This window comes from Thrips palmi, unplaced genomic scaffold (assembly GCF_012932325.1).
Source record: "Thrips palmi isolate BJ-2018 unplaced genomic scaffold, TpBJ-2018v1 HiC_scaffold_10, whole genome shotgun sequence".
Lineage (NCBI taxonomy): Eukaryota > Metazoa > Arthropoda > Insecta > Thysanoptera > Thripidae > Thrips > Thrips palmi.
In genome coordinates this window covers 10,431,862-10,453,887 of record NW_023144621.1, presented here as the reverse complement: position 1 = coordinate 10,453,887, position 22,026 = coordinate 10,431,862, and the positions used below count along the sequence as shown (strand labels likewise).

Genomic DNA, 22,026 nt, shown 5'->3' with positions numbered 1-22,026 from the left:
CTTCTAAGAGATATTTCCTTTTCAATCCTTATATTATTTTAATCACTCAATGTAATTGTTTTTGTTTCTTCATTTCAAGTTGCAGTGCTTGACATCTTAAACTATGCCTTAATTGAAAAATTACTACAAATTGTTGTAAACATTCAACTAGTTTGTCATTGTGTAAAAAGGTATGAGCAGAAACTTTATTTCCTTTGTAGATCCTGCTGCAGATATAAGTGAAGGCGGATCTTCAGTAGTGGACTATTAAAGTAGAGTAGTATTAAAAAACTTTTAACTTCACTTTTTAACTGCAGATAATACTTAATACCTGGTCAATAAATAGCAGTTCAGTTAGAAAGCAGTTTGCATACACAGCAAACTACAGATCCATGAGCAAACTGAAACTGGACTTATTCTGCACTTTGTTCTTACCAAAAACTGCAGTTCAGGAACTGTAGTTTTGGCACTACAGTTTAAACTGCAGTTTCACTATAGATCCTTCCACCCGGGTAGCGGGGTGCATCGGTGCACCGCCCTCGGTTTTGACCTACCCGTTGCTGAAATATGCCAATATTTTTATTGAATTTTTTAATTTACTATTTTTATTTAGGAAGGTTAAAATAGGTTGGGCAAGTTATATTTAGGTACGTCAAATCGGCTCCCGTCTTTTTTTGTCTTTGTTTCCCCGGGCGGTGTGATGCGAACGCTGGCTGGGCGCGAAGATCGCGGTGCTTCAATGGCCAGGGCCGCGCCGCCCTCCTCCCTGAAGGCCCTGACGGCCCTGACGGCCCCCGAGGAACTGAAGGGCGGGAGGGGCGAAGGGCGTAGATCAACAGGGACGGCTTTTCGTCTGAATGCCGCAGCGCCGCAATGCCGCGCCAAAGTTTTGTCCCCGTCGGCGCGCCGCGCTTTGTTTACACGATATTACCACTTACGCGCAGTTTAGCCGTTCGTTCTGAGGTTAACCAGACGGGATGAGGACGGTGGACGACCTCATCGCTCTGTCTCTCTCGAAACCCGTCGAGACGCTCTGTGAGTGCGAGAGAGATGGCGGTGCTTTCGCCGCGAAAAGGACCGCGATTACGGTCGCATAGATAAGGCCTCGTTACGGAGTGCCGCGCTGGCTGCCTTTCGAATCGGTCGGAATTGAAACCACGCGGTTTCAACGAAAGCGGGTAAAGCAGCACAGCATTACATGCCAGGTGAATGGTCGCCGAGCCCCGCCGAGTGGCATTATGATAATAATGGATTCCTTATCGGCTCGCCTTCGGCCTGCCTGATTATTGCCAGACTGGCCGCGTGGGCCGGGCCGGGCCGGGCCGTCCACGGCTCTATTTGCCCAGCCCGACCCTACTCGTCCTGCCCGGCCCGAGGCCCGGCCCGCCCGGCCCGCCCGGCGTGGACCATAGGGCCTGGGGGACTCTCGATTACTGTAATAGCATGGAAATGAGCAGTCAGGGCTTAAGGAGGGGCGGCAAGGGCCCCGGCGGGAGGCGGGGTGGGGCGGGGTGGGGCGGGGTGGAGCGGGGTGGAGCGGGGCGGGTGGGGTTAGAGCGGATCACCTCTCTACCGCAAGGAAAGGGTTTGAATATTGTTTCAGACGGAGAGGAGGCGATCCGATCACGGGGCACGCGCGCCGGCAAACGCCTCGGCGTTGCTCCAGCAGCGCGGGCCCAGCGGGAGGGAGGCAGAGGGAGGCAGAGGGAGGGAGAGTCGTCGCGGGGGTGTGAGTGTGGGGTTGAGGTAACGAAGCAGCAGCCGGCTTATGCTAGGGGAGGATAGGTTTTGGCTTCCGTTTGTGTAAGCCGCCCATCTCGCCCTGCCCCGCCCCACCCTGCCCCGCCCCGCCTCGCCCCGTCCCGCCTATTTACCCTTCCTCATTCGTGATGAGTAATACTGTGGTGCGGCGCTGCTTAAAGACTCGCGCGGCACGCGTGTTGCGGCGAACCTCATCTTCCTCGCTATCTAAATAACGACCGTGCACCCTTTTCTCCGCTTGTTTCTGATGTTGTTGTTGTTTTTTGCAGTGCCCCCGGACATCCTGGACTACCCGACGAGCACGGACCTCGTGGTCCGCGAGCTGAGCAACGCCACGCTGCGCTGCGTGGCCAACGGCTCGCCGCAGCCCAACATCACGTGGAAGCGCGAGGGGGGCGCGCCGCTGTACCTGCCGTCGGGCAAGGAAGGTAGGACTTGTGGGCCGCCTCCGTGCGACAGAGACAGAACCAGTCTGCAGTGGTCGCCGAGTCCCGCAAGCCGCACGCTGCTCACTGCGTCGTCTCGACCTTGTGTCGTCGCGGTGCTGCACCACGCCCCGCCTGCCCCCCGCCTGCCCCCCGCCTGCCCCCCGCCTGCCCCCCGCCTGTCGCCAGCTTGTCAGGCCCTGGAAGTGGGGCGGCCGCTTGGCGTGGCGCGGCGCGGCGCTGCCTTCGCGTGAGGCGCTAATGGATTGTTAGCAGGATCCGACGCCTCAGCCCGCGCACGGCGGCGAGGCGGTGCAAGGCCTGCAGTACACTCGCCACCTCGGCCCTCACGGCCTCCGCGGCCTTCGCCGTGCTTCGCCCCGACGGGCAATCAATAAGGAAGACGGCCTTGATTGGCACGAAGGTGGTTGCTTGGCTCTGCATTCACGTTGCAGCCCCCGGCTGCCCCCGGCAGCCCTCGGCAGCCGCCGGCCTCCCAGTGGCGTGGCACCGCGCCAGCACTATCTGGGGCGACGATCGCAAAACACACTCAATAAAGAAATCAGGGATCAGAGATCACCCGGCCGGACTGGCGCCATGCGTGGTCGGGCGGGCCGGGTGACAATCGGCTAAATGACGAGCGTCCTGTTGACACGACGTGCGTGCTGTCGCTGCTGTCGCTGCTGTCGCGGCGCACCGCCTGTCCCCGCGCCGGACTATCGCCGGACTATCGCCGGACTATCGCCGGACTATCGCCGGACTGTCGCCCGCGTGCATCCGCTTCGGAAGCCATTGTTGCCCGGCCGATCTCGATACCGCGGCAAATTGTTATTACAGTATAGTGTCGGGTTGTGATTTTATTGACAGCTGCCTGTCCCGACGTCGGTTTTGTCTCTTTTTTGGCGGCAAAGAGAGCATGTAATCAATAAGCCCGCATTCAGTCAGCGGCGTCAGCGCAGGACCACACACTGGTAATGACATCCTTCAGGAAGCAAACGTCACTGTAAAAACGTTACCAAGTACTTTGAGGGTAGTAAGAACTATTTCATCCGATTTCATCCTTTGCAAACCTAACACATGAAGACAAAACCAACTTTCTTTCAATAGGCCTGCACTGTGTAAGGCTATGTCCGGTATTATTCAATTTCTTTCTGACAAAGTCGTTTTACGTCCAATTTGGCTTTCCACTTGCAGTGCTGCAGTGCAGTGCGTCGGCCGGACGCGCCGCGACGCAGCGCTGCCGTATAAATAAACAGTCCGGCGAGGACGGCGCCGTTCCAAAAAGAAACGTCGGGGCTATTACAACGCGTCGTGCTTACCGTGCTGCGGGGCTGCTAGGGCTGCTAGGGGTGGTTTCCTTTCGATAAGTACGAGGTAGGGTGTAGGGACGGCGGGGCGAGGGGACGCCGAGGGGACGCCGAGGGCGGAGCTCGGCTGGAGAAACAAAGGTGAACTCGCCCGAGAACTGTTACATTCAACAATCGCTTGATTGGCGGTTGAGTCGCCAAGCTGCCCCCCGCGGGTGCCTAGAGACTTGAACGCGTCGGGCGGGTCGGGGCGGGTCCGACTCGGCCCGAACGGGTAGACAATCGATGTGGGAAATGCTGGTCCGGCGCGGTGGCCACACTGTCTCGGTGGACGCGTCCCGCAACAGGTGTGGTGCGCCTCGCTTGCGCGGACACTCACGGAAAAAAGGAATTCGTTGACCCAACGAAAATGAGCGTTGATTCCGTGATAACCGAAAATATTTGTTGGAGTTACGAAAACTTTGTTTGAGTAACGAAATTTTTGTTGGCAAAACTAATAATCTTTTAGCGCAACCAAAAGATTCGTCAAAGGAACACAGTCATGATTTTGTCACTCCAACTAACTTTTTTGCTCCGCCAACGAATTGTTCGTCATACCAACAAATTATTCGTTACGTGAACAAACTTTTCGTTACTCAAACAAATTTTTTTCGGTTATCACGGAATCAACGATTATTTTCGTTGGGTCAACGAATTCCTTTTTTCCGTGCTGCAACTCGCCACAAAGACACACAGCCGGTATCGGACAGGACAGCCCGCCCCGCCACACGTTAATCGAAGGGGGCTTTTTCCAGTGTGGGTGTAAAGCGCCGAGCCGTTCCCGAACTCACGCTACGCGGCGCTACGCCCTCGCATCAACGCAGTGCCAGTCATTACCCAGTTCGGCATGGCGTGGCGTGGCGTGGCGTGTCGCGGCCCGTTCACAACAACAAACTCCCCAAAATAGCGGTACGGCGCGTGCGGCTGATTGTATCTCGCGGTACTTTCACCCTCGATCGCTGCGCCGTGCCGTGCCGTGCCGTGCCGCGCCACCAGGTCCTCCGTGCACCGTCCCGCCTTGCGTCCTGCCCGAGGCCCTGCCGTCACTCCTTCATCAGCGCCGTCGTCGACGTAATAATCCCAGATAAAGTCGTCGCCGAGCACCGCGCCCCCGCCGACCACCCCCACCCCCTCCCCCTGATCCCCGATCGCACATCTCTCGCTCCCCCTCAATGTAACTCGACTCGCTTCCTGCCGCCCGCTGCACACCGCGACTGCAGCGATAGCGGATCTGCACTCCAACTTGGAGGCATTAGCGCGGCCCGGCCATGGCCCGGCGGGCGGCGCCGCAGCTACTCGCGGTACACGTTTATTCCCCGAAAACAAATGTCCAGATCGTCCGGCCGGCTAATTGAATCCACGCTGCCAGGAGACAGGTTCGGAGAGTCGTTCTCACCGGTCTGTCCCTCTCACACACGGAACGTCCCATGAGAGAGGCAGAGCGACGAAAACGACACTCGGAATCAGTCTGCTGCACCGCTCATCAAGGACGGCCCTGAGAGTCTCCGGTTCGCTGCTTCCGATCGCCTTTCGCCGTTTTGCTGCGGGCTCAGCCCCAGGTCCGAGGAGGAGGCGGGGCGGGGCGGGGCGGCCCGCCCAGCTGCGGCTGCGGTTACCCACCCCAGTGTGGCGGTCGCTAACAAGGCGCCGATAAGTTGCGTAGTTACTAATAGCAGCCCTGTGCCACCCGCCCCGCCCCGCCCCGTGAGCCGCCCCGCCCTTCGAACCCCGATACCACCCTGCTTACCCCTTGTACAGGGCGGGCGGGCAGGCCGTGCCCTTTCATGGCTGCAGTGATTGCGGCGCTGGAATGTTGTTGTTGTCGGTGTTCCGCCACTGACGAACACCGAACACGCCGAGTGGCGACGGCGTCGTCGTCGCCCGGCTTTGTGAACCGCGCCGTGCGTTCTCGCCGCGCCGTTACACCGGCTTTGCCGATGGCTTTGCCCGCGCCCTCGCCTCCCTCACCGCCCTCGCCGCCCGGAGGGCCAAGGGGGTGAGTCACGTGCCTCAAGTTGCAGCAGTGCGAGGCCCTGCGGCCAGCTGCTGCGACTACAGTGTTGTGTTGTACTGCTGCACTGGAAGGTGTCACGTGATCCGCTCCGCGGCTCCGCGGGGATCTGCCGAGCGGCCGGCGAGGACGCGGCGTGGGACACAGCGGCACCTCTTTATTCATGGCGAGCCTCGCACGCTGCTAATGCGGCGGCCGTGTCGCCTGTCGTCGCGGCGCTCGCTTCCGTGTCGAAGACTGCCGCACCGCCGCGCGACGCACATAGCAAGGCTATGCGGAACATGCGAAAGGTTGCCGGCCTCTGTAGGAAAAACTTGCTTTACGAACGGACTAAACCAGAAAACAAATTTGTCGTTGGAAGTAAGCCGTTCTGTAACTAAAGCGCCAGGCTGAGTGCGGAGTCGTCCTTCCAGCCCGAAGGACACGGCAGCCCAAAGCCCCGCTGCTCATCGCGGTGCTCGAGGCGCTCAAGGCGTCGTCCGTTCGGCGGGGTCGCGTGCCGCGCGGGGTGTCGTTGGCCGCGCGGACCCTAATGACACCAGGCACCTGCTGATGAACATGGAATTCATTATCCCGACTGCCTTCGGAGGGCCTGCTCACTGCCACCGCCGCCAGTGGATCTAGATTTACACCCCGATAGCAGCGCAGCAGTAGACTGATTCCGGGAGTCATTTTCGTCACTTTCTCTCTCACCTATAAGGGACGCCATGAGTGCAAGGGAGAGAGAGAAAGAGTGGCGACGAAAACAAGTCTCGGAATCAGTCCACAGCACAGCAGGGCCGCCACACTGGCAAAGGCTCCTCAGCCTTTCCAGCTTACGAGCTTCTGCTTCCCTCGCCGCGGTGACCTTCACGGCTCCTTGCGAGCCTCGCAGGCCTCGCGAGGCAGCCCGAGTGTGTCGCAGTGTCGTCGTAGCGGCTCCCCGCTGCGGCGTGGCCAACATAAAAAAATGAAAAAGACGAGGCGACGTGCAGGAAAAGTGGTCCGTATCATGTGTTTGCTGACATTTTGGGCGAAGCAACTTGCGGCTCCTGAAAGGTCGAGGGGGAATTTAATTTGGCTGCACTAGGGGATGTGTGGTCACGAAGCTACTGACAGAAAAAAAACACTTCAGGCCCATTGTGTTGTTGAAATGTTGGCAAATTATGGAACCGTGACTGTGTTTCCTGTTGCAGTGATGGCGGTGGAGGGCCAGAACTACACGATTCCCCGCGTGACCCGGGAGCACATGGGAGCGTACCTTTGCATCGCCTCCAACGGAGTGCCCCCGTCCGTCAGCAAGCGCATTTTCCTCACCGTCGAATGTAAGTACACATTACCTTTTTCTTTCTTTCTTTTTTCCCTTCACCGGCTGGACTCCTGTTTTTCCTCGCGCCCTCAGCGAGACGGCGTGCCGTCACTCCTCCCCGTCCCTCGTGTTGTGTCTTATTCCTATGCCTTCTTTTACCCTGGCCTTCGAACGCCACCCCTCCCCCTCCGATGCACCCCTTCCTCTATTGGAATAATTTTACAGACATAAACTGCTGATAGCTCCGTGGGGACGCGCGGGGCGGCGCGGGGCGGCGCGGGGCGGCGCCGGGCCGAGACATGGGGCGGCCGAAGAATCGGAGAGGGACACGGAACACAGCGATGGCCGTGACGACGGCCATGACGACGACGGCCTTGGAGGCCTCGGCGATTGGCCACGCGATTGTTGTCTTCCGAATTCCTCGCGGAGAAAGCCGAGGAGGCCGAGGGGACGACGACGCCGTCCTCCCTCCCCCTCCCAGGCCGCATTCCCCCCGCCCTTGTTTGCGCCACTTTTTGATAATGGCGCCGTTGAATGTTCATTCCGGGAATGTTACACCTCGGGCGGGGCTGGCGGGGCTGGCGGGGCTGGCGGGGCTGGCGGCGTGGGGCGAGTCACAGAGGAATGCCAGCGCGGCCACGACTGCGGCCGCCGCGGTGTGCCCGCGCGAGACAGGCGGGGCAGACGGGGCTGGCAGGCAGCACTCGGCGCGCGATTCGGATGGGAAAGACCAACGCTTTGATCTTTTGTTCGTCCGCGAATATGCGGCGGCGCGGCGCGCTGTCTCTGAGGACGCCTCGTCGTAGTTCGGGATTAAAGTCCAACAACAACAACACTGCGGCTGGCGGTGATCAAGGTGGTCGGGCTTTGTTTTCGCGGCGCCACGTCGCGCACTGCAGGCTGCAGTGCGGCTGTAAAGGCGGAGGCCAGTTTGTCATGATTTGCTGCAGACAGGCGCCCTCTCCCTCTCTGTCTGTCTGTCCGTCTGTCTGTGTCCCTCTCGCTCTCTTTCTCTGCCCGTGACGGGACGTCGGCCCGTGCCGATGGATGGGAGGCGAGTGCGAAACTCTGAGCCAGTGCGGCAGACGCCACGCGCACCACGCACCTTTCAAAATGTTTTCTTCTGTTGCAGTCCCGCCGGTGATCGAGGTCCCCAGCCAGCTGGTCGGCGCGCGTGTGGGCCGACAGCTCGTCCTGCAGTGCCTGTCGCAGGCCTTCCCCAAGTCCATCAACTACTGGGTCAGAGGGGACAACACGCTCGTCAAAGGTGAGTCGAATCCGACAAATCGCCGTGCCGTCCAGGAGCCATCAGACTGTCATCCAGTCTTCACACCAGCGTTGCGCGCCGGGGGATGGAACGTCGCTCGCTTGTTACTTCGCCACGACTCTGTATGTGTGCGCGTGTCTGTGTGAGTGCGCACTCCCCAACACACGCGGCCAAGGAGGCGTGCCCGTTTGTGACAATAGCTTCAATCAGAACGTTTTGGTGCTCGTCCCGGTGGGGCCTCCTGGCCCTGGTCCCTCCTCGGCCCTGGGCCTTGCCCTGGGCCCCCAGACCGCGACACGAATAACAATTTCTTGCTACAGCGATCTTGCCCCGGCCGCGTTTGTCAATGAAAACCAGTGCCGCGTATTTCCCTACGTTTCCCTCCTCTTTTCTTCCGCTTTCCTTTCTTCTTGATGGGCTTCCCTCTGGGAGCCACGCACGCCCTTCCCCGGCCCACCTCGGCGATGTGAAGTCGTCTGCATGACACATGGTGATGGCGGCGAGACACTAAGGGCTCCTTAGCGGAGCATCCAAAGGGACTCTCGGCGACTCTGGGTTCAAATAATACCGCCCTTCCAGTCTTCACTTTTTCTTCGTCCCTTTTCTTCTTGAGCAATGCTCTTCCTTCAAGCTACGCAGCAACCTTCCAAACATTTACCCTTTTCTCTATAGACTGTTTTCTAATCCCTTTGGCTTTGCGAGTGCAAAATGTATATTTAGTCCTCCAGGGAGGCCAGAAAAATTACTGTTATGATACCTTTGAAAAATTCTCATATTGAGTTCCTGTTTTCAGGTCCTGGTTACCAGACGGAAACGATAGACTCTGCGTACTCCATCAGCATGCGGCTCACCATCAAAAGCGTTGCGCTCGAGGACCTGGGCGAGTACAAGTGTGTGAGCAAGAACTACCTCGGAGAGACCGAACAGAGCATCAAAGTCGACCGTGAGTCCCCCGTCTCGTTCCCCCTTCGCTTCACCAACTCTTGTTTGTCACGATCAAAAGCCAATTGAACCATTTTCTCTGTTTGCAGACGTCAAGACTCCGGACTGGGGCCTGTCTTCCACCAAACTACCCAAGCACACGAAAGGTATGCTATCAATCTGTTTGATAAACTCGATCCTTACATCTTCTCTTCATTTGTGAAAGAAGATAAAAGTTGCACATTGTCTGTTTGTTTTGCAGGAAAGTATCTTGGTCGTCCGGTGAGCGAGAACAGCGTGGAGATCCCCGACGCGGAAGAGTCGACGGCGTCGTCTTCACCCGCCCCCCGGGGCACCGCCAACGTCTTCCTGCTCGTCACCTCCCTCCTTTGGATCTCTTGCGGCAAGCCCGTTGCGAGGCTGTGACTGACGCCGCGGCACTGATTGTAAATACACCGTACTTTAAGACGACGAGCTCTGCGGACTATGATAGGTGCATTCGGGTACATGGAATTGCTGTGAGCTAGTCTGGTTTTTTTTTACCGAACCTCCTGAATTGACTAGATTATTGTCTGTAAATAGATTATTTGTCACTAGAACCACGTGGCGCTAAGCTCTCCTACCCAACTCAGTCGGAAGTTTTTAATTTACTTTAGACTAATTTGATGTTGGTACTATATTAGTATCTTGTATTTAAGCTGTAAATAAGTAACTGTACTCCTACCGACTAAGATTATACGATGTACACGAATGTTTTGCTCAGAAAACAGCAAATTAATGCTAGCTAATATTTTGTGTGCCATAGCGCGTGTTAGGTGTGACATGTCATTCAAAGGACGGATAAAAGAGTACTTGTATTGGGGGGCCGCAGTCATTATTTTTCTTTTTAAATACTCATTCGGATGCTTATGTCGCTAGGATGGCGTTAGTTTAATTCGCGTCGAACATACCATCGATGTTAGAAAATCCGCTGTTAGAAAGGTACCGAAATGGCAGATCTACTCTTATTCACTTCTTGCGTAGTTGCTGTCAGTAGATTCGAAATTAGAAAATTTATCTCTAGTTTCTGTCAAGACACTGTCATTTGTTAACTATTCTACAGTCGTACATTTCTCTCATGAAATGTTAACAAATTTGCTGGGTGTGAAGTTTTAGAACATCCCAAAGAGAGCAATAAGTAGTCTCAGGAAAAAAAACTTGACACGTTTCCAGAGCACCGTGTACATTGTTTGCCTCTCAAGGAAATTTCTCTGGGAAGAAATTTACTATTTGATAGGGGTCGTGAGCCTCTTTAAAGTGCTCGTCAAGAGCGAATCCGTTTTACTATGAATTAGACTACTGCGGACTACTGCTTCACAGTACGGCTTGCTAGGGAGAAGCGCTGTCTTGCGCAGAATAGATTTTTTGCCCTTGTTTCAGACGGAATGAAAAGACTAGCCTACATATCAACCGAATCTTTGTGATTTGGTCTTATCTCTCCTTGCATGAATATGAGCTTATTTTCTATAATGAATTGAAATATTTAAAAAAACATTTTGAAACGATGTCTAAAGATTAATCAAGAGTAGACTGACATATGATTCGTCAGAAACGAATTTCATAGTTTGGAAATGCAATCAAAAGTGTGAATATGTTACTTTAGTCTGCTAGTGGATATAAATGATAGCGTATACCCCGCGCGCGAGGAACTTGTTGATTCTTGCCGATACTCCTCGCGACTCGGCGCAGCGAGTCAAGAGTCAAGTACATTGGAAGTACATTGGCAGCACATTGGCTGGTACTCTACCATGGTTATTCTGTTTTGGCTCCAGCGTCCATTGTAATGGAAGGGACTCGGTCAAACTTGTGTATGGGAATGCCGGAAACGGCCTTCAGGTGCTGCTAGGGAATCTGTGTTTACTAATGTATAAGATAGTATTATGCGAATGTGTTTTATTAAATAATGCAAGGATGAAATTTTATAAAACTTTGCTGCTATTTTAATTATTCAACCTATAAAGGAAGCACATTCTGACTGTTTCGTACATTCTTTCGTTAAACACACATACAGTAATCCAATTAATCTCAAGAACTGCCTTAAAGTAACACAATTTGTTTTCTATGTGCGTGCGCCAACACTTTGAAACAACAAAAACTGGAAGATATGTAAAACAGGGACAGTTCCTGACGAGCGCCTGCAAACCCGAGGATAGGCAACCTGTTGCACACCGGTGCCTTGTGTTGCCTACCTCCCAGGCGGCGGTAGCAGAACCAATAAGCTTTCCACTGGGGCTTTTGTTTTTAAACAAACCAGTCCATTACAACGTTATTGAGTTTACCCCTTAGTTTTTCATTTCACCTGACAGGGCAGTGGAGATTTGTGGTGGGCCATTCTGACTTAAAACTTAAATGGAACATCTGAGCACAACCAGGGATACACTGGAAATGAGACTCAACGCGATACCATTGAGGAATTGCGAGGTCCGTGGCGTCCCGGAAGAGAAGGCAGCCTTGGAGTGCGCCCCACCCCTCGCTGTCAGGTCCGCGTCGGTCCGCTTCAAGTCTGCAACACAAATCAAGTTTTTTCAGACTTCCGCCGCGTGCATCGGATTATGCCAACGGGAGACGTCCTTACCACCGCGGTACTTTTCTGAAGTATTGTCGTTTTCTGGGTGCACTTCGTTGTCGTTCCGACTCTCCTTGCGGGTCCCTTTCTTACCTGAAAAATATTAGCGTTAGAAGGCAACCCGTTTTGGGGGTAATTTGGTTTGAAATTTCTTCGTTTACCCTTTCGATGCGTTGAGTGAGATGGTCTGGACGTGGTCATCGGCGTAGAAGGCTGGAGTATTTCTGTGAGGAGAATAAGAAGCACAACCATGACAAATCTTCCCTTTAAAAAAATCACAAACTTGTGCGAATTTTACTCACCTTCCACTTGAATGAGACCATCCGTCTCGCCCAGGTTGTTTTTCGAGACACATTTGTAAGAATTGAAGTCAATCTTTTGGACATTCCTGATGTGGAGTCTCATCGTGATTGTGTAGTCCTTGTCGTACACGGTGGGCTCGTGCCGAGGACCTGGGCAGACGAAACAATAGAAATGTTGGTCAAAACGAAACAAGCATGGGCTGTATATTGGTATAAAACGTACCGGCTGTGACAATTTCACCGTTCCTGGTCCAGTAGTTGATGGATTTCGGGAAAGCTTCAGAGATGCACTCCAGCGTCAGATTTTGACCCTGTACTGCTCCGACGAGCTGGTTTGGGATTGTGATCATGGGAGGAACTGAAACAGAAAATGGAACGTGAAACAAAGAGGAGTGTCACAAACAGTGGATGCAAACAGAAAGTTCAACTTACAATGTACAATGAGCTTGAGTCGTTTGCTGACGGACGGCGGCACCCCGTTGGACGCGATGCAGAGGTAGGCGCCCATGGACAGGCGGTCCACGCGGTGGATCGTGAGCAGCGATCCCTCAAAGCTCGATTCTAAACAAACGCAAAGTTGAAACAGGTGACCAAAGACACGGCAGGCAATGAATCGAACCGTGTGCGCTCCCACCTTCGAGGCCGTTGCCCAGCTTGATATTCTTGCCGTCCTCGCGGCGCCAGATGATGACTGGCGGCGGCGACCCCGTGGCCTCGCAGCGCATCGACACGTTGTGGCCCTCGCGCTCCACCATGTCCGTGCTCGTGTGGTAGTCGTCCAGGATGTTGGGCGGCACTGCAAACGACAGCGGAGCGGGTCAGCAAGGGAGCACGGCGATACCCCGCGCGCTTCACCCTGCCTCGGGGCGGAGCGCAGCGCGGCTGGCGCGCGGAGTATCGCCGGGCCGGGCGCCACTGCTCGGGGCAAGGGGAACGGGGCTCACCGACGACCTCCAGGTAGCCCTGCTGGCTCTTCATGGGGTCCGTGTTGAGCTGGCACATGTAGTAGCCGCGGTCCGTCTCGCGTACGTCGCGGATGTGCAGTTGCCACGTGCGCTGGTCCGTCTGCGTCACCTTGATGCGGTGGTTCTTGGTGATGACGCTGCCGTGGATCGTCAGGATGGTCTGCGTGTCCACCTGCAGCCACGCCACCTGCGGACCGAGATATCATTGTTTTGAACACAGAATAAAACAACAACAAAAAAGAAATCTTTTCTTGGCGGGCGTTGTGGCTTGCGGGGGGTCGCGTGCGCCGCTATCCATCACCGAGCCAACACAAAGCGGCGCGAGGCGCCAGGTACCGAGACCGACACGAAGAAAAAAAAAGCACACGTGCACTGTAAAAAAGTACCTTGTAATTTGACAGGTTCTCCACGACGCACGTCAGCAGCGCCTCCCGTCCCACGGCGATGGTGACGTTGTTCAAGGAGCCCACGAACTTGGGCAAATCTGTCGACAGCAGAAAGGAATATGTTTCAATCACTGGGAAGCAGACAGCGTTATCGGAACAGTGCAGGCCGGCGGGCTGGCGCAGACGGCAGCAATACGCGACGTGGCTTGCAATATGGGAGTCAGTGTATCAGCACGACGTCCACATGCTGAGCCGATTACGGCGCGGTGGCCAAACAACACGCCGTCTTTGTGTTTCCCCTCTTCGCGGCAGCCCCACCATCCCCGTCAGCCCCGCCAGCTCAGCAAACATTTGCCGATGTCACTCGCTATTTGCCCGGCCGGCCCTCGAAACGCAACCAGTGCCGGCGGCGGGCCGGCGAGACGCAGAACGGAAAAAAAGGGAGGTAAAGGTGAGGCGGAGGCGTCCCTCTCGAAAGGGCGAGCGCCCCACCGACGTGTGGGGAGTGGCGCTACGAAAACAAAAGCGAAAAACGGGGAGGAAAAAAAAGAGGTAGGGAAGCACTCGTGGAATATGATAGCGTGGACCTCGGGGTTCTCGAGGCCTCCCGCGGGTGGCGTGTGTCTTCATAAGGCGGGAGTGTCCGCCCGCCACGGCCGCAGGGCCGCCGGGCCGCACCCTCGCCGTCAGGATGAACAGGCACACTGTGGCTGGCTGCCCGGCTTGCCGCCCGCCTGGCTTGCAGCCTGGCTTGGCCTCTAGCACACTGTAACGAGGAAAAGTGACACTCTGGTATTGAGATGGAGCAGCAGCGCAGCAGCAGCGCAGCAGCAGTCCGTACCTGTTGGCCGGCCGGTGGGCAGGCTCACGGGCTTAGCACTAATGCCTCGCTGCAGTGCGTGATGCAGGAGTTGGGCCGGTGTGTTGGCGGCCGCGCAGGGCTCGCTGGGACGCTGGCCTTCGGTACGGTGGAGCGGAAGGTCCGTCGGCCAGCCCCTCGGGCGCTGCGCAGCAGACTGATTCCGAGAGGCGTCGCTCCGTCTCTCTCGCACATACGGGACGTCCCATTAGCGCGAGGGAGACAGAGCGGCCGGCGAAGGCAGCGGCCGGCCAAGGCAGCGGCCGCCTCGCCCGGAGAGGCGCGCGTCTTTTATTTCGATTCAGGCCGTGTTCCTCCACAGGCGGCCGGAATCGTAATTTCGACTATAATCGCGTGATGAAAATGCCGGCAGTGCAGGCCGCAAGAAGGGAGACCGTGCGCTTTAATCCGGAATACTTAACAAGAGCAATCCGAGGAGCAGTGGCGGGGCGGAGGGAGGCGGCGGGGAGGCTGCGATGCTCGCTGCGATGCGATAGGCACTGAAAAGCATCCTTTCACTTTTGACGCGCCGCTTCCTTCTCCTCCTATATATATCCAGCCATTCCATCCCTCGGAGGGCGGCCGGCAGGGCAAGGGCAGCCCTCGGCCCCGGCCCGGCCCTGGCCATCGCCCCGCATTCCCTGCGAGGGAGGCCGGGCGCGGCCCCGCGCGGCGTGGGGTGTGGATTCAGAGCCGGCTATAGCGCGGCACTACAACGGGGAGGGCGAAGATTGGCAGATCAGCAGACGTGAATGCCCCCCGTTCTCGACCTCCTCGGGGAGTGACTGGGGAAGAGGAAGAAGTGTCAAAAGGGAGAGGTGAGGGGGATCGTGATGATGCAGTGGGAGGGCCTCGTGTCCACACACACACGCACACACACACACACACACACACTCGCCCACTCGGCGTAACGCAGCATTGTGCTCATTGTTTACTGATCGCACCACTTCCCCACATTGATATCGATGCGAAGTGGTTGGGTTATTCGCGGCTGGAAAGCTACCGCATGCGGCACTGCGATAAGATTGTGTTTGCATTTTTTTTTTGAAAGCCGGAACGGAAATAATTGTTTCGATTTTTTTAGCGCCGCAGCAGACAAAACCACCGGTGCTATAGAAGGCGCCGGGAGGGGCGGCAAGATTTGTCCGGGGCGCGTTCGTTCCGTGACGGTGTGGCGGTCGAGGCCACACAATGAGTGTGCCCTCCTTCGGAGGCATTGTCGCCGAACAGCGCTTTCGGTGCTCTGTCTCTCTCGCACTCATGAGGCGTCCGGGCAGGAGCGACAGAGACGGGGTGACGAAACGCTTGTGGGCCGCGGCGTGCGTTCCAGACGATTATTCCAAGAGGCCCTAGCGTGTGACACCGCGGTGGAGGGGGCGCGACGCCCTGCCCGCGCCGTGCCCCAGGTGCCCACCGACAGCACCAAGGCGCTCCAGTGCCGACAGGCAGGGTGACCCGGCCGGACGCGGCACGCTAACTTTTCTCATGAACACATTTTGGTCGCACTGACCGCAAACCCATTGATGTTTCGATAGACTGTTCTCACATTATCGCATTAGAAACGAAAGGGTGTCTTCTGACACTTTTTGCTTTTGTTTACACTTCTTTTTTTTATCACGGCACCAAACTGTCGTTGGTTCCCCTACCCCTCTTCCTCTCCCCAAGATATTATTTTTTTGTGTCCCCGCCCCAATAAAGTGCATCGGCAATAATAGACCGTTCCGTGCGGTTCCGTGCCGACCGCCGCTGCCATGGCGCCATGGCACAGCCGCAGCGCACGAAGCGGCAGCGGCAGGGGGGTCACACCCTTCTGCACACGCGCGTGACGCCCCCGCGTCGCAAACGAGACAATCAACTACCGTCCCGGGGCGCACACTGTGCCGCCGCCGCGGTGGCGCGGTGGCGTGACTCGCCGAGAATCGCCTCGCGGTCAACACCTCGCCGCCGTGCTGCTGCCACAACCGCCGCCACCACCACCACCACCACCACCACCACCACCACCACCACCACCACCACCACCACGAGGAATCGCGTGATGCGCGCCAATCTGTCCCCGCTGCGTCGCGGCGTCCGGCGGAGGACTCGCGGAGGACCCCGGGAGGGCGCCACGACGAGGCAACACTGCAAAGTGCCTCTCGGGCGCCGCAAAGGCGAAACGCACCGCCAGCCGGCTGGAGAAAACAACAGCAAAACGCAACGGAAAACGGTAAATAAATCCGCGCTGGCGATTACGGCAAGCCTGCCTCGACGGCGGCTGCTCGCAGACAGGCGTGTTGCGGCGTGTTCGGCGGCCGGAATGGCGCTGAGGCGAAGCAGGCGGAGCAGGCGGAGCAGCGCAGGTCGGATGACAGGCTTCGCTATGCTTCGCAATGCTTGGCAATATGGCGCGGCGCTGTCACCGCCCGACTTGCCTGCCTGCTCTGCCTGGCGGCCCCGCGGTGTTCCACGCCCTGCAAGCCCTGCTGCACCACCACGATAAATCCGCCCCGGATTTGGGCTCACTGCAGACTGATTCCGAGAGTCGTTTCCTCGCTCTGTCTCTCTCGCACTCACGGGGCGTCCAATATAGGTGCGAGAGAGACAATGTGACCCTCGGAATCGGCCTACTGCTGGCTGCGGCCTTCGACGCCACCCGGCAGGAGGGGCACGACGCCGTCGTTGTCTCTGTTTCAGAGTTTCGCCGCTCACCGCGGAAAGTAGGTCCCGGGTCAATCTGAAAAATGGCCCCTCATCCGAACCAACAACGACATAATTGGGCCCTCTGTTCCCCCCGAAGCCAGCAACGATGCCGTGGCGCTAGAGCGCTGCGCCGCGCTGCAGGCAGCCGGGACACATTTATCTTCCTTCGCCAGAAACACTGCCAGGCAGGCCCGGCCACCAAGTCCGCACTGCGCTCTTAATTTCGGCTTCACACCCCAATCCCGTGGTGATCATGGCATGTAAAAATATACGGAGGAGGTGGGAGGGGGGCGATGCAAAAACCAACAAATACACGAACGTGCGGAATGAAATTGTGGCGGTGCGCGGGTCGCGCGGGCGGTAATTTTAATAAAAACTCCACAATGCCCGGTGTATAAATCGCAATACGATTTATTCTCTCGCAAACGGCTTTATATCCGTCCTCCGCGGTTAGCCCTGCCCTGCCTGGCCCTGCCCCATACCTCAGCCGCAACCTGGACCCCCCCCCCCCCCCCCCTCCCTGTCACCCGGGCGAACTCGCACGTCCTGACTCCGGAACAGCCAGCGTCCACCCTGCTGACATGGTCTGTTGGCCAGCAGCAAAGCCCCTGGCCACAGTGACAACGGGCCAGAGGCCTGGGAATCATTTCATAGCCCCTGCATTCAGCCAAACGCGCCCCGATCACCATTCCGGCTTAGCGAAACACAATACAACACAAAAAACAGCCCTAGACCAGTATTTGAACCCGCGTTTGACGAGGCGCGGGGCGTGCTTCGTCGCGTAGGCAGATGCCGTCGTGCACCCAGCACAAGAGCGTTATGCAAAGGAAGGCCTGGCTATGCATAGGATGATGAGGAGGACCAGACCTGTGGCCCCGGCTGCGTTGTGACACGCCGCACGCACGCCGCACGCAACGTAGCCCCAAAACAACGGCTTGACGCGTGTATTTGTGTTTTCAGCGGAAAATCCGATCCCAGCCGGCCGACAACCCATTCGTCTCGCGGTGTTCGCAGTCCGTAGCGCCGTGGCGGCGTGGCGGCCGCCAGTGGCCCGCGCCGCCACCCCAGCTGGGCCGAGCTGGGCGGGGATGCCACTGCCCAGAACAAGGACCTACCCCACCAATTTCCGTTCCAGACGCACACAGAGTGATGGCTTCCTGCCATTATATTCATCAGCCTAACGCTCTCTCACACACACACGCACACACACACATGCGCGCGCGCGCGCGCGCGGATTGATTCGTCAATGAACTCTCCAATGCCGGGCCGAGGGGCGCCTTGTCCGACGCAGTCTGATCCATGCTCTCTCTTTCTCTCTCAGTCGCCACCCTTCGTGGGAGCGGCCCGCGCGTGCGACAGGGACAGAGCGACTGCAGCACGGCGACTTTGACGGAGCGGCGCCGCGGTGGACTTGAATCGGGCGGTGCGCGGCGCGTCCCTTTTTGATGGATAGCCGCGCGATGGCCCATTACAGTTAATACCGTTTGCTTTGGTACACGCGACGCGGCAACGCAGCGACGCGCACATGTTTGCTTCCCTGTGGGTGGCCCTCGTCCCTGCTCGCGGAGACACGCGGCCCCAAAACATGAGAAACAAAATAGATTGGGGAGGGAAAGAGGAAAAAATGAAAAAAGCGGGTGGATTAAACGCCACGCCACTCCGCCCCTATCACGGGCATGCCCGGGCACCGCGGCAGGCAGGCAATAAGCATTACGTTTCCATGCCGCGCTTCATCCCTAGCATGCCACGGCCTTCACAGTGTGGCTCCATCTCCCCGGCCTCGCAGTAATTAAAGCAGTGGCCCTGCGACAAGCCGACTGACTCGCCGCGACTCATTCGCCGATAAGGCGCCAATGACGCTTTGCTTTCTTTCAATCCCAATGCCGCTTGTCCGGCCGGCCTGCCTGCCTGGCCGCGGTCCTGGGTCCTCGCGAACGGTTATTTACATTCGATTCCAAGGGAGCGTGAACAAGGGTGCGAGGCAGCAGCAGCAGCGGCTGGGCGGGGCGGGGCCGGGCGGGCCGGGCGGGGCGTGGTGGACAGGGCGCTCCTTTACGAGCCGTGTTTCCACCGAGGGGTCCGCGAGGGCCCGTCCGCGAGAGCCCCCTCGGCGGGGCCCAGGGGCGGCGAGGACTCCGGGGGGCGTAGGGGCAGTCTCGTAAAACAAGAACGTGTCGGAGACAAGGCCAGTCCCTCCTGGCGCCGTTGGCACCGCCCCGCGGGGCATATATCCTGACAGTCCCGTCATCTCCCCGCCCCGCCCCGCCCCGCCCCGGCGCGCGCGAGGCCGAGAAGGGCGTAAATGAGATGACAAGCCGCGTGACCTTTATGAGAAACACTTGTCGCGCGGGCGGCCCGGCTACTGAAAGCCAGCCGACGGCGGGGGCGGTGCTGGGGGCGGTGCTGGGGGCGGTGCTGGGGGCAGTGCTGCGGGGGCGGCTCTCTTGTTCAAGAAAGGAGATGTCGGAGACGTCGGCTGCACCGCGCTGCCGAGGACAAGGCCGTCGTTGTGCTCACGCGCGGACGCCGGCCCTCGCCCGACCATCCCCCGACCAGGACCATTTTTCTCCGCTCGTTAACACCCGGCAGTAAACGTGTTGTTACTCCCGACCCGAACGTGCGTGCATGTTTGCGAGTGTGTCTGTTTGTGTGTGTGTGTGTGTGTGTGTGTGTGTGTGGTGTGTGTGTGCGCGCGCGTGCGCGCGTGCGTGTTCGCGAACGAGGGCCCCAGCGCGCACGGCCGCCACGCCTCCTCCTTTGTCCCCACCTTCCCCTCATCCGGAACCCATCTGCCCCGAGCAGTCTGATTCGGAGCTGTGCTTCTTTCGTCGCTCGCTGTCTCTCTCGCACCCCGCTGAGACGCTGAATGAGTGCGACAGAGACGGGGCGACGAAAGTACTCGCTCGGAATCAGCCGGCAGGAGGGCAGGAGGGCGCCGAGGTCCGTCCCTGCCGCACCCCGAGCGGGCTGGAAGGCTGGAAGGTGCTGGAAGGTGCTCCAGGGCGATGAGATACTCTGGCAGCGCGGGGGAAGGGGCTAGGAGTACACGCTGTCATAAATCGTTTTTCGTTTAAGGCCCGCGGGGCAGCGGGGCCATTCCCGCCCCTCGCGCCGCGTTTTCACACTCGGAGCGGCAAATCCGCTAAGGAAGGCCGGCCACTTAACCGGCTAAGCGGCCCCCTCAAAGAAAGGTGGCCTGCACACTTAACTGCCGAGGCGGCGCGGGTTCGCTATGGTAGTGAAAGCTTGCCGTTCGGCTGGTCATTTCGAACGTCGAGGTACCTCTGCCGTCAAACTGGTCGCAAATGGTAACTTTCAGATTCGTGTTCTTTCCGTGCGAGTTCGACTTGCCCTTGATTATCTGCAGACAGCTATATGACAGTGCGGTCCAAGCGCGGAAAAGCAGACACTGTGCCAAGCAAGAGGTTGTCTTCCTCAGTTCGGGAGGCAAAAAGAAAGTCGCGACGTTCACTTAGTTATGGCAGGCTCGTCGTCCCGTCACCGAATCCTCGGGGGAAGGACATGAAGAGAGACAGTGACAGGGAGACCGAGGGAGAGAGAGAGAGAGGTGGAGAGGGATGAGGGCGGTGGGAGTGCGATAGCGGTGCTCGAGGGCAAGCCAAGCCGACGAGCCGACGCAACTTATTGAAGTATCTAATTACCGGGCCGGCTGCTTGGAGCGGCTTGGAGGGGCTGGCCACCCGGGCCGTCCGGGCAGCACGCCACTCGTGGCGGTGAAGGGCAGGTAGGCCAACTTCGGGACAAGCCGAACGGGTCACTCCACAACAAAAAGAGCGTCGCCTCCCGCTTTTGATCTCGACTGTGGCCGGGCGCCTTTTGACGGGGAATGTACCCCGGCGAATTTGCGAGCGGCGCGTAACGAGATGGTTGACAAGCCAAACGGCCGGTGGCGGTGCGGCGCGCGCGGCGGCTTGCGCTAAGGAGGCAGGAAATGAGCTGCAAATTTTAAACTTATTTTATGCAAATGAGCTGCTTTCCTCGCGAGAGGGCGCGCCCGGCGTCTCGGCCCGGCGTCTCGGCCCGGCGTCTCGGCCCGGCCGTGTTTCGAGCCCGAAATGTAGCGCGCTCTGTCACTTTCGCTAATGACCTAAAAGGAAACGGTAGGTGGCCGGGGCGGGGCGGTGGGCGGGACGGTGAGGCGTTTTCGGGATTGCGTCGGGAAAATGCGGCCCCGGTTCGCACCGTTGGTCCAAACTGCACCGGGCGATTTCCCTTCCCCTCCAAGGCATTGAAAAAAAGAAACTCTGCGATAGGGGGAAGCCCGACTCATTTTCTGACGTCACTTGTGTTGCACCTGCGCCTCTTCGTTGTTTTGACTCTAGTCGCGAGGCCGCGGCCATCTCGCAGCGCCCCGCGGCCTGTTTGCAGCGAGACCCGTTTTATGTAACTCGAGATAAGACCGCGAAAATAAATAATTCCATGAATAAAGTGGACCGGAGTCTGGAAACGGTCCTGCCGCACAGACTGCCGGCCCTCTGGCCCGCTCCCTATTTTGGCCGTCTCTTTAGCGAGGAATAATTGTGTTTTATGGGAGTGCGAGTGAAAAGATCATCGCCCCGGGCGGAGCCGCCTCTGTGGCCGGACAGCGCAGCGCAGTCCAAAATAATAAGAGGAGAATTTTGACAGTTTTTTTTTTTTTTTTTGGGGGGGGGGGGGCGAAATGAACTAAAAACTGGAAAAAAACGCTTTGTTTTCTAGATTTTCCGTTTGAGGGCGTGTGTGTCTGTTTGGCATTTTCATTCCGGCATCCGCTGCAGCGCGGGAAACAAAGACTCGAGGCGCGACAGGTGCAGCTAAATGCGGAGGGGACAGAGAGACAAGCGTCGAGGCGAGGTGAATGGGGCGGCGGGGGCGTCGCAGGTGACGCGACTGCGGTTCTCGGCCCCGCGGCCCCGCTGGAGGCCTCACTTTCATCGGGATACACACTGACTGGGGCATTATGCACGCCTAAAGCCTGTGCTGCGTGTAGCGAGGGATCGGGCATTCAACTGATGTTTCTCTCCACAGCAGCGCTGTGGGGGGGAAAGGGGGGGGGAATGTTTGCGTGTGAGTGAGTGTGTTGGTGCGCTCGCGTTGGGTGATGGTAAGAGACGGCAGGGGGAGATCTAAGGATTGGACATGGGGACGTCCCGTCGGTGGGTCCGGGCTGCAGCAGTAGTGGCGCGGGTAGTTGTTGACAATCGCCCCGCGCCCCGCCCGACGCGTGGTACG

At 57.8% G+C, this 22,026-nt stretch overlaps 2 protein-coding genes across 3 annotated transcripts in view; one reads left to right on the top strand and one right to left on the bottom strand.

Annotated features, from left to right (window-relative positions):
- The window catches only part of LOC117652675 (neurotrimin-like), a 53,586-nt gene extending 42,622 nt beyond the window's left edge, over window positions 1–10,964 (top strand). Inside the window, exons 4-9 of the mRNA XM_034397766.1 lie at window positions 2,010–2,168; window positions 6,698–6,826; window positions 7,943–8,077; window positions 8,871–9,020; window positions 9,109–9,165; window positions 9,261–10,964. Coding sequence (XP_034253657.1) covers window positions 2,010–2,168; window positions 6,698–6,826; window positions 7,943–8,077; window positions 8,871–9,020; window positions 9,109–9,165; window positions 9,261–9,424 — 794 coding nt within the window. The 3' untranslated portion in view covers window positions 9,425–10,964. The remainder of the gene's footprint in view (window positions 1–2,009; window positions 2,169–6,697; window positions 6,827–7,942; window positions 8,078–8,870; window positions 9,021–9,108; window positions 9,166–9,260) is intronic.
- Window positions 10,916–22,026, bottom strand: part of LOC117652661 (lachesin) — an 85,131-nt gene continuing 74,020 nt past the window's right edge. For both annotated transcript variants that reach the window (XM_034397747.1, XM_034397753.1), the window contains exons 2-10: window positions 13,257–13,354; window positions 12,850–13,057; window positions 12,540–12,701; window positions 12,338–12,466; window positions 12,129–12,263; window positions 11,906–12,055; window positions 11,765–11,827; window positions 11,613–11,696; window positions 10,916–11,540 (exon numbers count right to left, since the gene is read on the bottom strand). In XM_034397747.1, coding sequence (XP_034253638.1) covers window positions 11,383–11,540; window positions 11,613–11,696; window positions 11,765–11,827; window positions 11,906–12,055; window positions 12,129–12,263; window positions 12,338–12,466; window positions 12,540–12,701; window positions 12,850–13,057; window positions 13,257–13,354 — 1,187 coding nt within the window. In that variant the 3' untranslated portion in view covers window positions 10,916–11,382. The remainder of the gene's footprint in view (window positions 11,541–11,612; window positions 11,697–11,764; window positions 11,828–11,905; window positions 12,056–12,128; window positions 12,264–12,337; window positions 12,467–12,539; window positions 12,702–12,849; window positions 13,058–13,256; window positions 13,355–22,026) is intronic.